At 40.4% G+C, this 15,395-nt stretch overlaps 1 protein-coding gene across 2 annotated transcripts; it reads left to right on the top strand.

Annotated features, from left to right (window-relative positions):
* Positions 1–1,075: 1,075 nt before the first annotated feature.
* bbs2 (Bardet-Biedl syndrome 2) lies at positions 1,076–14,612 on the top strand. Of its 2 annotated transcripts, none has more exons than XM_084059357.1 (18): positions 1,076–1,196; positions 2,017–2,145; positions 3,086–3,313; positions 4,841–4,966; positions 5,235–5,297; positions 5,419–5,496; positions 5,713–5,817; positions 6,710–6,796; positions 8,075–8,210; positions 8,442–8,581; positions 8,799–8,928; positions 9,159–9,330; positions 9,611–9,740; positions 10,042–10,161; positions 10,591–10,728; positions 11,341–11,453; positions 12,503–12,651; positions 13,139–14,612. In XM_084059357.1, the coding sequence occupies exons 2-18, from the start codon at positions 2,029–2,031 to the stop codon at positions 13,243–13,245; spliced, it is 2,139 nt and encodes a 712-aa protein (XP_083915483.1). In that variant the 5' UTR covers positions 1,076–1,196; positions 2,017–2,028; the 3' UTR covers positions 13,246–14,612. The 2 variants fall into 2 exon arrangements, with proteins under 2 accessions (XP_083915483.1, XP_083915484.1); XM_084059358.1 differs by having other exon boundaries at positions 1,113–1,196; positions 2,024–2,145.
* Positions 14,613–15,395: the final 783 nt, after the last annotated feature.

The raw sequence follows: 15,395 nt of genomic DNA, 5'->3' as shown, positions 1-15,395 counted from the left end.
TGGGAACCGTGTTTTTCTGATTCAGCACCCTTGAATTATGTAAAATGGCCTGGTTCCCGACTTTTACCCCCAAATGCCTCTAACAATCACATATTTCAGAAATCCCACCGGTCTATTACTTGTTCCAGCTGCGCCTCCAGCTCGCGCTGTTCTCAATGGGAACGCGGTGCACAGGGCTGTACTCTGACAGCGGACCTCCCTCACATCACTGCTGATCTTCTCATTAAGTTCCTTAAAGTTATGGGACACGGACATTTCCAGTTACAAATGGCTTCGATAGATCAAATACATTTTTGATTGAAACAAGAGGGTTTTATGGACAGCACTTGAGCTGATGTAAATGCCAATCAATTTCAGTCAACAACAACAAAACAACAACTATGATGTCTTGTAAATTATTGTATGTCTTTAAATTTCTCGATGCATTGAATACACAGGACCCGAATTGAAACAAGCGCGATGGCTTTCTTGGGTTTTTCAAATCCTATTAGCTGACCTTGTATTGAACTGTACATTCATACAGCTTTTCAGCAAACTTCTAATAGTATTCAATCAATCAATCAAAGTGCTATCCTTTTAGCACCATAGTATAATCCCCAAGGAAACTGTTAATACAGTATCAATCAATCAAACTAGGCCTATATCAAATGATGTAGTTTCTCCATACATAAGCCACCTGTGACCTACCTAGGTTACCAGTGGTGCATTTCTCATTACCAAACAAAGTGAGGAAGAATGAAAGGAGGAATCGAGGCTACTGGGGAAATGTGAAAAAAAAAAATATTTACGTATTTGACAGATTAGGCTATTGTTTAAATTGTGCAAAGTCTGGCCAACATAGCCAAAGCGAAAACAACAGCTTCAAAACTCATACGTTTGTTTTCATTTTCTGTATGAATGATGCACTGTGCATCTTCTTGTAAAATATTGAATCCTACCTGTTTCCCCCCATTCTACCAGCAGAGGGCACACTTACCTCGCTAGTCCATAGAGGTATAATATAACTTCCTACCAAAAAAAAGCTTTTATTTTGAAAATAATGGGTCGGAAGTGCTTGTTGACGGCATCTAGAGGAGATTGCTTGTTGTTCTTCAGCGTTAAAGCTCATCTACGTTAAAGCTGCTAGCTTGTTAGCTTCAGCTAGCTTGCTCGTCTCATTTATAACTCCAAACAGCCGAAAATAGGAGCAGATATTGGTGAGATATTTGCATAATTTCACTGATTTAGTGACTTGTGATCGTGTTAGTTGTTTTTGTGTGTGTGGTTAACGACCCATTGGTGTCTCGGTAGCCTGGTTATAGCAACAAGTTATCAACGCCAACTAGCGAAAATAAACGGATTCATTTATGATCAGATAATGTAAATATTTGTAATTTTCCGGGAAAGGGAAAATAATACAAGCAATGTGTTTTGAGACTGGAGAGGAAATGACAGGGCGATTATATACCCAGGTGAAAAGCTTTGGTTGGTTTAGCGCGCAGCTCTCTGTTGCTAGGCAACAGGACTCTTCTTCCACTGGGAGGAATAAAGCCTCTTAGCCTTGGATCAAGACTGTTATAGATTTATTTTTTCGAATGTGACAAAACAAAATTCAGAATCGAAAAAATAAATTCTATGACAGTCTTGATCCAAGGCTAAAAGCCTCTTTAATGACATAACGTGTGGCAAAATGACACACGAAAAATAGATTCAACATAGAGCAACTTTGCATATACCTGTAGTTTGCAATACAGTCTTATTTTCTTTAATGACTACATTTCATCAGTGGTGGAAAAAGTGCTACATTTCTGTACTTAAAGGGTGTTAAAGTATCAATACTGCAATGTAGAAACACTGTTAAAAGTAAAGGTCTGGTGATGAAAATTTACTTGAGTAAAAGTACAAAAGTATTGGTATCAAAATATAGGCTACTTAAAGTACCAAAAGTAAAAGTATTGATTATGTGGTTATGTTTTTCCCCCTCTCTTTCTCTCTTTCTCTGTTTAACTCACTTTTAACAAATTCTACTTCATTCAGGATATAGCCACCATGTTGGTCCCCATATTCACTCTGAAGTTGAACCACAAGATAAACCCTCGCATGGTAACCATTGGAAAGTTTGATGGAGTTCACCCATGCCTCACTGCAGCCACACAAGCAGGGAAGGTGAGAGAGGGTCAGCTGTAACCCATGAAGCAAAGTTTGAGTACATTTCTTTTTTAAATGATTATGTATTCAAAGATTTGCACACATTTTCGCGACTCTTCTAAAATAGCAGATCTACTTCATGCCGTGCTATGAGCTTTTATATCTGCTATTTTTGAATAGATAAAAATAATATTTAAAGTGGTTAAAATCTAAAATGACACAGATACTTTACTGGTTTTAATAGGCTAACATTGCCACACCTAAGTTGGACACGGGTATTGTGCACCGAAAATAGGCGAACTACAAGCTCACAACACTTTGCGGGGCAATGTGTCGTGAGCTTGTAGAGCTGCTATTTTCGGTGTTTCCTTAGTGTTTCCCTTAGGTTTACTGCTTTGGTGAGGCTGCGATGTAGATGGGCCACGGATGGGAGGGGAAGGCGGGGGTGGTTATGTCAGTATTGTCAGGATATACATAATCTTTTTCACAATTGCCACTCTAGCTAAAAACTTTCTAATCCAGCTTTGTGAAATAAGATTTTGACAACCTCACTTCTACAAACTATGCTGCCAACTCCAGAAATAGGACTGTACTGCATAATTTAACCCATATCATTATCATCCATGCCTACATCACACAATTATATCATTCCAATAACCCTACTGTGCTGTATATGGACAGTATGTATTGTTTCAGGAATAGTTACATTATGTAACTATTCCAGTGGATCTAGACTCTAGACCCACTGTATGTGAAAATTGGCTTTAGGTACAGTAACTTCTATTTTGTTTTGACACTAAAATAAAATTCACTTGACTTTCAGGCTGGGTGGCAATGCCTTGGGAGGGCCACTGCCCCTCAGTGCAGTGGTAGGGGAAACACTGATAATGTTGGTGATTTAATTATTCATTAACAGTGAATAAGTGAACAGGGTAATCTCACCTCTCTCTCATTGTAGGTGTTCATCCACAATCCCCATGTTCGTGGCCAGAGACCTGCGACTCACAGGCTGAGCCAGAGCAACCAGGACTCGGACATCTCTCTGCTCAACATCAACCAGGCGGTCACCTGTCTGACCGCAGGGACACTGGGACCAAATACCACCGGGGACACACTGTTGGTGGGATCTCAAACTAATCTGCTGGCCTATGATGTCCACGACAATGCTGATATCTTCTACAGAGAGGTGGGTAGAATAGAGGAACGATTAGGTAGATGTAATGTTGTGAAAGGTGTTAAATGCTGGTACCGGTCACTGACTGTCCTCAACTGGGATCAGTGACCTACTGGAATTACTGACCTACTGGGATCATCTATGCCAAAACATCTATGCCAACTACCAGAGGGAAGAACAAACTGTTGTTCTGTTTAGTGATGAATAGAGATGAAGATAATACAAAGTAGAAACATCTTGTTATTTCCAACTGCATGCTTCACCTTTTTTCTTTTTTTTATATATATATATTGATATATTTTTCTCCCTTTCCTCTTGCTCCCCCCTTTTTTCTTTTTCTTCTTTAACAAAAACTATGGAGCTTGCACAAAAACACTTTTCACCCACTTTTTACACCTGTAGTGAGATGTGACTGTAGAGCCTTTACCTGTAGCTTTACACTGCGAGGGGCAACTGGGTTGCTTTTTAGTCGACGCGTGCACCATGAATTCAATGTCCAGAGAGTTTGTATACTGTCGGATATGTCAATCCATTTATTAATCATATCGTGTTATACATTCACTCAAACAAATAACACTGAACTGTTCACGGACACGGTCAAAAACTGTTTGGCCTTTTTCCCCTTGTACACCTGGGGCTCGTCACCCAAAGCCAAGTATAAATGGGTAACCACCCCCTGTGGCGGTTCCCATGGTGACCGACAAGCCACACCTCTCCTGTGGTGGTTGCCATGGTGACTAAAAATGACACACCTCTGCACAGTGAGTTAAAATAAAACAAAATAAACAAAAAAGGCATTTTGGCTCCAACAGTGACCATAAAGTTGATTCTGATTCTGACCTACTGGGATTATTCACAGACCTTACTATGAAGCATGCTGGCATTTTGCCAGCCCCAGATATTCAAGATCGGCCCACGTTCACACATGACACCAGAATCCAATATACCGGTACACTGCTAGCAAATCTATTACATCTGAACAGGGTTCTACTGGCATATACAGCAATATCCCAGACACATTTTATGTGTAATATTGAGAAACTGGTCGAACATAAAGAAACAAATGTATGATATGAAATTGTGATATAATCTCACCAAAGATTCATCTCAACAAGACGACTACAATGAGGGATGTGATCAAGTACTATAAAGTGTTAACAGGATTGCTGTGTTTTATTGCTGAGAATTGCAGCATAGAATAGTCTGAGCACGGAGTTGAGAATTTGCTAACTAAGTAGGAATATTTTATGTGGACCCCAGGAAGACTTGCAACAGCTAATGGGGAGAGAAAATAAACAAACCACAATCCTGGTAAAAGCTGTGGTGAATCACAACCAGCAATTCTGTTGCGCAATAAACTAAAAGAACTGACTTGCCTATTTTTTTTATTGGATCTTTATCATTTTTACAATTATTTACTTACTGTTCTGGGTTACACATTTGTAAATTCCTAAATAGAGTGGATTCTCATTTTAACGTCTTTGTGTGTGTATATTATATATATTATTATGACACGTATATTTGTGTGTGTGTGTGTAGGTGGCAGATGGGGCCAATGCTATTGTGCTGGGGAAACTAGGAGACATCCAGTCTCCTCTGGCTATCATCGGAGGCAATTGTGCTTTACAGGGTTTCGACTACGAGGGGAATGACAAATTCTGGACAGTAAGAACTGAGATTAAATGGTTCCATTACTGCACAATTTCCCTGAGTGTTCGTCCGAAAGAGTACATAGTCTAATAAGAAACCTTCATGCGGCTTTTCCAATCCAACCACATTTGAGGTCGGGCTGGGTAATAAAACCATAATGTCAATTAAGAATCTGGTTTTGTATGCTTTCAGTCCAGAGAATACATATCCTTTAAATGGGATGAATAATGTTTTAAGCTAGTGTGCTGTTTATTCATGTTTTTTCTCTTTTTTCTCTTTTTAGGTTACTGGGGATAATGTTAGATCTGTAGTCCTCTGTGACTTCACTGGAGATGGGAAAAATGAGGTGAGACCACCATAAGCTTAGACGAGAGACAAATGGAAGATGCTAATAAACCATAGAGTTTTAATTCGTTCAAGTTTCTTAATAAATTGTTGCAGTGATGCATGTGTTTTGTTGTTTGCAGCTCTTGGTAGGATCTGAAGACTTTGACATCAGGGTTTTCAAAGAGGATGAGCTGGTGTCTGAGATGTCTGAAAATGAGGTAAATAGGCACATTTTCTTTTATAGTTTATGGACTGGTATCTGTAGACGCCTAGTCGGAATTATCCATTTTGGCATGGACCTTTTTTATACCGTATTTGTATTAAATACAGTTTTTGTTAAACAAAAAATTGTGATATTTGCCTTTGTGTATCTTGAACTATGCTGAAGCGAATTACAAGTTGGCGACATGAGTAATTAATTTCTCTCTGTACAGACAGTGACCTCACTTTGCCATATGCATGGCAGCAGATTTGGCTATGCCCTGGCCAATGGTACTGTGGGAGTCTATGACCGCACCGCCCGCTACTGGAGAATCAAGGTAATGCAAGTCAGAGCCATTCATTATCTACGCCAGGCAACCCAGGGAGGAGGTTATATATGTTTTCGCCGTTGTCTGTGTGTCCCACAGCTAATCTCCCAAGTCACAAACTACTACACCAGTGAGGGTCAAATTTCATGTGCACCCTGCCAGCATGCCAAGGAGCTCTATTCCCAAATATCTCAATAATATCATGCTCACCATCCCTCCAACCTATCGGACATGTGTCTGCAATGCTGTGGAGTGCAAATAATAGCCAATCGTGTGCAAGCTGTCCGTTCGGCTTATGGTATCTACACTATGCCAATTTGCTTCTCCCTTTGGCTGAATCCATGCAACTATTGCGTTTGCACTCACACTCCCAGGCCAAGGAAGGATTTTTCAAATTAGCCTCATAGTGGCGCTATAGAGCCCAATTCACGTTTTGAATCTTTTCCCCTGGATTCCTTGGATCATGATGCAACTCCCCATATAGGCCCTGGCCATTTGTGCCAGACTAGATTATCCCACATTTCTGTTTTCTTTAAAACACTGTTTCTGCTACAACTCCTACAAATTCTGTTAAAAAACTTACACAAATCTGTACACATTATTTATGATCAAGTGATGAAGATGTGTCACTCAAATCTTTCATATTCCATTCCAATTGACTACAACTGCCTTCCAAAGTTTTGTAACCCAGCCTTGTGGAGACCTGTGCTCCAAATAGCGCACTTTTCAAATTTAATATGAAAATGTCATAGAATCTGGATATACAGTACTGTATCGAATGTTGTCCTTCCATTTGTTGATGTAATCAGTGTAACTGCACTATGCACGGCTATAATGACATGCCCAGAATCATGATAGTCACTGTGGTTAAACAATATTTCTTGTTTCTTTTCTCGTTCAGTCTAAGAACCACGCGATGAGCATCCATGCCTTTGACCTGAATGCTGATGGAGTTGTGGAGCTCATCACTGGCTGGTCGAATGGAAAGGTCAGCAGATAATTTATAGTCCTATTATCTTGGTTGGCTAATGGCTATTGCAAAATCTCCTGGGGGTCTCATCTATAAATCTTGCATATCCCAACTGAGCTTCTTTACCACTGTGAATTAGGCCTGTATCCCTCCATAATTTATAGAGGATTGTATAGGTCTTCATTGCCCTACTTTCATGTTGTCAGTCACCGACGTTGCTATAGGACCCAATGGTGCTTATTGCTATGAATACCATAACCATTGCATCTTCATATAGAACAGTGTTGTCAAATTGGCAGCCTGTGTAAGGGTCTAATCTGGCATCTGGCCTGCAGAATTTACTTTAGTTTAAAAAAAGTAATAATGATTATCAACAAAGAAATATTTTATGTCCAGTTATCATCCATCTGTGTGTGGCAGCCACTGTCTTCTTGTGCTCAGTTTCCCAACATGCATACCTATATTCACCAGTAAGTGGCAGAATGCAATTGTACTTTAAGTAGTAATAACTGTATGCTACGCAGGTCGGCAAAAGTCCGAAAAACTGTCTGTAACAGCGTTATTGCGACCTTGCATGCAAATTTAAGTGGTGTGTCATTTCCACCTACAATCCAAAGTCATGAAGACTGTCAGGGTCATCTCTGCCACAGGCTTCCCTGTCTCTTAAATTAATTGTCTAATTTCTGCACGTAACAATGTTTGAGCACAGTGTGGCAGGGCAAGCCATGTCCAGTAATTGTGGACAAAAGAGTGTGTCAAATTGCTGAAGGTTGAGTACATTGGCTCTAATAGAATTAACAATTTTGATCACATCGTTGCTCTTGTCAACTGCATAGCCCAATAACCAGGAAACTTTGGAACTGGGAAGGTATTAAGTGACATGACTTCTGCTTGGAATTATATTCTTTTGGCAAAATCAATAATGGTACAGAGTGTCAAACATCATATTAACAACACAATGTTTCAGTACGTTTGTAGACCATCAGGCTTCTGAATATACTCGTATTATACCCATAGAATGCACGTGATGCACTGTAGGTTGGATATTTGGACACCATGAAGTGCAAGCATAGTCAAAATAGATGATATATGTTATACTCATTGGATGAGTGACAGTGTTATACTCATCCAATGCCATTTTGACTACGCTTACTTCATGCTACACAGTGTACCATGAAGTGCAAGCGTAGTCCAAATGACATTGGATGAGGGCTCCGGCCGGGGCCTCAGTGCACGCCTGTTGATAAACAATTTAAGTTTTACTGGCTTTGATGATCACATTCCTGAATGTTCCAGATCGATGCTCGAAGCGACCGTACCGGTGAGGTCATCTTCAAAGACAACTTCTCGTCCTCTGTGGCTGGTGTAGTGGAAGGAGACTACAGGATGGATGGACAGATACAACTCATCTGCACCTCCGTAGAAGGAGAGGGTACGCTTTGAGACTTTCTTAGGAATCATGCACAAAGATCTCTGTTCATACTTATAGCATGTGGACTGAAGGCCCAGTTCACATTGTCTTTGTTTCTAATGACACCAAATGGGTCTTTGGACCACCTCCACTGTTGGAGGTGAGATCTTCAATGCATGTTAGATCAATTTACACCTGCAAGTTATGCCAATCCAGGATGCATGTCAATGTCACCTCTTTGCATTCTTGTAGTACGTGGCTACCTGCCTGCCAGTAAGGAGCTAAAAGGGAATCTAATGGACTCCAGTGTAGAACAGGACCTTGTCAGAGAACTCAGCCAGCGCAGACAGAACCTACTGCTGGAGCTACGCAACTATGAAGAGAACGCCAAGGTATATGCCATATACACAGATCTAGTTTGTTGAAACATTATCAGGACCTTGAGTCCAGTATTATTTAATTACACACAGTCACATGTACTCACTGTATGCACGCACACGTGGCGTGCCAAATTACGAAGGTTGTACTAACATCCTGCTGTGCAGATACAGAGATAAGGGAGTGATCACCTTGTGCATGCTCCCACATTCACAGTGTGTTTGTTTTCAGGGGGTATCGGAAACATCCAGCGGAGTGGGTGTTATACCTGCCAACACTCAACTCCAAACAGCCCTGTCAGTTAAACCTGCTACGGAGGCCCAGAAGGCTCATATAGAACTCAGTATCTCCACGCCAAATGGTAAGGGTATTCAGTGCTAGGATTGCAGAGCACAATGAGACCGATAGATCGATGAAACAATTGCTAAAAGCCGCTGGCTCCCAGCGGCAGGCATGGCTCCTCACCTTTTCCCCGGAAAGTGCCACACTTCACCTCTCTCAAGAGAGTAAAACATGCTTTAAATATGTGGCTTTGGATTAGATTAATGTGATCCTTAACTTGATATACCCTTTAAAATCCTCTCTCTACAGAAACCATTATCCGGGCAGTGCTGATCTTTGCTGAGGGAATCTTTGAGGGAGAGAGCCATGTGGTCCACCCCAGTGCCCAGAACCTGTCAGGCTGTGTTAGAGTCCCCATTGTACCCCCCAAAGATATCCCAGTTGACCTGCATATAAAGACCTTTGTCGGAGGGAAAACCAGGTACTTTGACATCATTATTGACAATATGTACAGACATTGACTCCAATCCACCATTATGAAAAGGATAAAAACGCAATAATGCTTGTAGCTTATTTCCATTGCGGCCCTTCCATTGCATCCTTAGTTAGGGAATTGACTGCCTGTGTTGATTTTACTGTACATCTAATACCAAATGTTGCTTTGATAAAACCTCTGAAAATAGCCTAACATCTCCCATGAACCAGGATGCATAAAAATACAAAAACTTGGTATACAAATGTATCTGACACTGTCTTTCCAGTACCCAGTTCCACGTGTTTGAGATCACACGGCAGTTGCCTCGTTTCTCCATGTATGACATCACAGTGGACCCCTCGGCTGCCCGGCCTACCGGCAGGGTCTCCTTCAGCATCAATGATCGCCCACAGCGGGTACGCCACCACAATGCGTGAGGGAATTGAATGTCAAATGTTAGCTTTTCAGTTCCCTCTTGTAAGACTTTTGACTCCCATGTGCTTCCATGGAGCAGTTCAGTAACCAGCAGTAGAATGCTGTTGGGTGAACTGGGTAGCTTGCAGATCAAAATGATCACTTTGAATTTTACTGTGTATGAATGTGTATCCGTCCCTCGTCCTGTAACTACATTTAGAAATGTATTTAGAACTTATTCTTTGTACATGTGTACGTGTCCATGATGCAGGGTGTTCATGTGTTGTTTGCATGTGTGCACAGGTGGTCATGTGGCTGAATCAGAACTTCCTACTTCCAGAAGGGATAGACAGTCCTGATATCACTTTTACTTCACTACGGGCAGGAGGGCTGTTGTCTATTAGCATGGCCAGCAATGGACAGGTACGGTAGAATAGATGAACAGACACATGTACAATGAAAAGTTAAAAGTTATTATTTGTTTTACTTTTTTTAATGTTCCACAGGGTTCCAAATGTTCCAACTTGACTAAATGACATATTTTTTCTTAGTTACTTGCTTCATCATTACAACAGTCATATTTATTAGGGCAAGTCATTATTTTATTTAACATTTTCTATGCACGTGGCCTGATTGCTGAAATGGATATTAATGTTTGTCTGTTTCTTGTTTTTGTCTTTGAGGGTTTTTACTGTGCAAAGTAGCAAATTATTGTAACAATGTTTTAGTAAAACACTTTGAACCAGCTCTACACATTTTACAATAAAAAAAGAAGATTCAAATGTAGTTTCCGATGTTAGATGACATAAAATTGGGCCAGCTAACAAATCAGTTTCCATTTTATCCAATCAGATCACGCTGAGCACAGATGACATCGACCTGGCAGGAGATCTGATCCAATCACTAGCCTCCTTTCTAGCTATAGAGGACCTATCAGCAGAGGCAGACTTCCCTGGCTACTTTGAGGAGTTACGCAATACACTGACTGAGGTCTGTTAACCTGTGTTGTTATGTTTTTTTAAGGATTTGAGGAGAATTTCTATTTAGATGCTGTAGCGAGACAGGAATGATGGGTAAAGGGGTACCCCACCCATCATGAACCAACATCAAAATCTTCCATGTCACAAACTTAAGTCATGTTATCGAAACAGCTTCTGAAGCAGCTGAAAAGAGTAGAGAACACATATAAAGGACAGCAGTTTTGGCCTTCACAATTAAATATGGATCCTGGGGGCCCTTGGTCAGATCGCAGAGCATTACACAGTAACTAAGGCCTGAGTTTGAATCTGACCAAAGGCTCTTTGCTACATGTCATCAACACCCCCTTCTCTCCCAGCTTTCCTGTCTCTCTGTTCACTGTCTATCAAAATAGATGACTAATGCCGAGGGGAAAAAAAGAAAAGAAAACATCCAAAGCAGGATTCTAAATCTGCACTAATTCTATAGCACCAGAGATAGTTGCGTCACGCCTGTGGAAAAGTAAATGCTCCTGCTACTGTAGATGAAGAGACAGAAGACATGGTCCACATCTCAAGTGCTGTATCTGTATCAGAACTGAAATCCTAACATAAGCCCACATTGTGTTTCCCTCCATCCATCTAGGTGGATGAGTTCCATTCTGTGCATCAGAAGTTAACAGCAGCCATGGCTGACCACTCTAACTATATCAGGAACATGCTGGTCCAGGCAGAGGATGCTCGCCTCATGGGGGACATGTGAGTGAAAACTAATAAAGTATACTATACTATATTCACAGTGTTCACACAGATGCTTTTTCCACTGCAAAAGTACCGGGACAGCACACAGGATGGTACATGTTAGCACAATATAAACGCGGCGTCATTATGTATTGTAACAACATCAACTCATCAATTCATGGCGGACAAATTGAAATAATCTTTTTGTGTCTTTCATATTAATGTATTTCACTATTTCATACAGAGATAGGAAATTGTATCAAATGGGGGTCCGCTGTCTAATGCATATCAAACTGGGGGTCCTTGAAATTAAAAGGTTTGAGAACCACTGGGTTAGCCTGTCGGTTCGGTTGTTACATTACCGACGCCATGTCATGTGACATGCGTGTGGTGACGAAATCACTCCAGCACCCTTTGAAAAGGAGCCATTATTCCATACAGCATGTCTGTGTTCTAGGCCAGCACCGTGACAAAATTAACATGCATACATTACAGCACGGTGCAGTGGGAAAGCATATTGATTTATCGATTGTTCTGTTGTGTGAAAAGTCTGCCTGAAACCTACCTATTAATTCCAGGCCCAGGCTTATTAATATTCTTGGAGTATTACAGTCATTAGTATTACCAGAAACGGGTATTCAAGTCACTTCATGGCTGCCACAAGACATTTTACTTGACGATTAATTGTCACACAAGTAATTGTGATTAACAATTTAATTTTGTTTTTGGCATTGAACAATGGAACATACAAATATAAATTACATTTCTTTGGCTTTTATGCTTCGTAAACAGAAATTCCACAGGAATGTGACAAATAACTTATACAAAGAAATGACTGACATATACTTTCAAAATTAATAAAAAAATGGAAATAGCCTATCTACAACTCACAATGTGTTGCATCCCGAGTAGTAGATCTGCTATGTGTTCTATTTCTTGTTTGAAAATGTATGGAACTATTATGCAAAATAATTGAGATTATCTCTAATAATTGCGATTAGGCGATTATGTAATCATTGTGACAGGCCTAGTCACTGACTGTCTCCCTTTTTGTCTTCTCCCTGAAGGACGAATACGAAGAAGCGTTACAGAGAGTTGTATGATTTGAACAGAGACTTGGTCAATGAGTACAAGATCCGATCCAACAACCACAACGCTTTACTGGCCTGCCTCAAATCTGTCAACCAGGCCATACAGAGGGCTGGAAGACTCAGAGGTAGGCCACGATATAAGAATACATTTTGTTTGTCATGCTGTGTTTATATCTATGTGTTGTGCCTGATTAAATTCTGTGAGACTACAGTAAGTATACACAAAGGCCTAGGCTGTCATCGGACTTTAAAGTGTGTGTGTGTGTGTGTGTACGGCCATGTACATTTGTGTGTGTTCGTTAACAGATGGCCATGTACATTTGTGTGTGTTCGTTAACTGATGGCCATGTACATTTGTGTGTGGTTCCTTACATATGATCCACCACGATAATAATAATAGTTTACTTTTGATGGAGAAACAGTCAGGGGCTCTCAAACTTTGTTGAGAGAACCCCAAAGAAAGAGAGTTTGAGATTGTTTGGTTTGAGTTGAAGGGTTGTTTGCGTGGATTAATGCAGATATAATTGAGCTCCGTCAGCCCAGTTGTAACAATGTTTGTACCAGCTTTCACTCACTGCCTCTCTCTGCCTTACTCTTATTTCTTCTTTTCAGTGGGTAAGCCTAAGAACCAGGTGATCTCTGCGTGTCGAGATGCCATCAAGAGCAACAACGTCAACGCCCTGTTCAGGATCATGCGAGCGGGCACAGCGTCCTCCTGAGGAGGATGGACAGAGGGACAAGTAGATGAAGGAAATGAAAGGTTCATCTGTGCGCTCCTAATCTTGGCTGCCTCGACGTACTGCAGTTTGCCACATTTCTAGCAGTGCGCCATCTTGGATATGACACCAGAGGAAGAAGCTGCCCGGAAGAGATTGCATAGTGATGATGAGATAGATAGCCGAGTTAGGGGCCATTCATTCAGTGGCCCTGGTTTCAGCGTTGGAGCACAAATGCATTTTGGTCCTATGACTTAAGCAAGACATAACATCTTAGTGTCAGGGATGCCACTTCTTGGCTGCCATCTCCAAAAACATTTCCTATAGACTCATGTATAATTATGTTTAGTAAAGATTATTCTTTGCTCAGAAAGAGCTCAAAGCACCAGTCACAGTGTGTAGTATGGATGGTGTTTTGAGAAAGAGTTTGGCAAAGTAATGTTAAACACCAGTGTCTCAGTTGGCTTGAGGTACATTGTTTAGAAAGTACAGCAGGAGAAAGGTGGAACCAGCTCACGGTTTATTTCACAGAAATGTTTTTCAGAGTATCTGTGTCCATTAGCGACTTGGGACAGAACAAAAACTCTTGGCATTATGATAAATTGTTAACATTCTAAAAGGTTTTCATTGTGCCCAAAGGGAAATATGAATTCAAAAGGAAAAAGTCTGCAAAACAGCTTACTGATCCAACAATTTTGACTGCACAAAAACACAAGTAAACAACATTTCATCACCTGGTGAAGACCACACGCATGGTTGAAATGTTCTGCACAAACGGGGACGTCAATGTTAATTTGGTTAACCAGTTAAAACTTTTTGTTTTCTCACAATGTGTTATAATGGACCGATTTGCAGATCATCTACTTAAGCTATCCGTCCTTCAACAAGTATAATGGGGCTTAAGTTACTAATATGTTTCTCGAAAGAGTCCAGCTTGAGGGGAAAAATATAATCTGAAGGATCAGTACCATATGTGTGACTCAGCAGAAGGACACAGTGATGTTTAGACATAGGACAGCTGAACATAGACAAGGGAAGCATCTGTTGAAATGGAGTGGAGGCTCCAGTAGGTCCACAGTTGTACTATACTTACAACACGTGGATTGCAGGTCTCTGGCTCCGGTTGTTGGGTATGTACTGTACTGTACAGTATGTGTGGAGTTTAGCCAAAGAATTGTACGGTTCTCCTCTCTTCCCATCTTTCTCTGTCTCTTCGAAATCGCCTCTTTTCTCTATTTTGTACTGTACTAGGCATACGTCACTCAACATAATTTCTTACTTGATGAATGTTACAAAGCACCTATATTGTGTGCTGAATTGTGTGAAACATTTGTAGATTGTACATAGACATTTAACTATTTTGTGTTTACATGGCAGATTATATTAAATTATTACATTTATCTTTTAATGTCTTGTATCACTGTTCATTCATTAACTATAGAGTGCCATCAGTTAAGAACGATACTTTTTTTAAATTGTCTCGTTCAACTCTCACGTATAGCAGTTTGTGTAGCATGAGCCCAATTTTACTTTGTTGTACAACCGTGTCACTTGCTGAAAATAAATAGTTTTATTTAAATATGAAAGTATAGTCAAGTATATAAAAGTAGTAAATTAATCATACGTTTAAGTTTATAGGGCCAATAATGGTCCATGAAAAAGAAGAAAGAGAAATTGGCCAACAGCACAACTATTTACACTTAAACGTTTGTTTCATATCATCTGATATTTTGACAAACACTGTTAGGGGCTCAATTACTGATTTGGAAGCAGTAAGGAAGCCTTTCCTTTCTAAACTCATTCTACCATGAGGTGGTATTTTTATTAAAAAATGTTAAGCTTTATGGGAATATTTGGCAGCAATTGGATTAGTTTTTCCAGCAACACTGCGTCACACATGCAGTTACATTACATCCTGTCCATCTCATACAGTTGGCCAAGGAACGGCTCTCCCACAGCATTTGGGATGATTCCAAATTCACTTCACTGTTAATGTGTTGAGGGGAAGTGTTCGTTTCTTGTTCATTTGTTCCACCCCCAATTCATTGAAATGCTACCTTTTTTATCAAAAACTGGGGCAGAGGTCGACAGAAAACCATAGCACAAAGTATACTTTGTGAAACCACAAGTCTGTGACTTACGAAAAACTAGTA

Source organism: Gymnoscopelus microlampas (assembly GCF_963454915.1).
Source record: "Gymnoscopelus microlampas genome assembly, chromosome: 6".
NCBI lineage: Eukaryota > Metazoa > Chordata > Actinopteri > Myctophiformes > Myctophidae > Gymnoscopelus > Gymnoscopelus microlampas.
Note: the sequence above shows the minus strand (reverse complement) of the source record. Positions and strands in the feature narration are given on the sequence as shown.

Bases quoted from the DNA above. Each gene is read 5' to 3' on its own strand.
- bbs2 (XM_084059357.1), top strand. From the start codon at position 2,029: ATGTTGGTCCCCATATTCACTCTGAAGTTGAACCACAAGATAAACCCT. The intron at 4,967-5,234 runs GTAAGAACTGAG...TTCTCTTTTTAG, and splicing joins GGAATGACAAATTCTGGACA to GTTACTGGGGATAATGTTAG. The intron at 8,211-8,441 runs GTACGCTTTGAG...GCATTCTTGTAG, and splicing joins CACCTCCGTAGAAGGAGAGG to TACGTGGCTACCTGCCTGCC.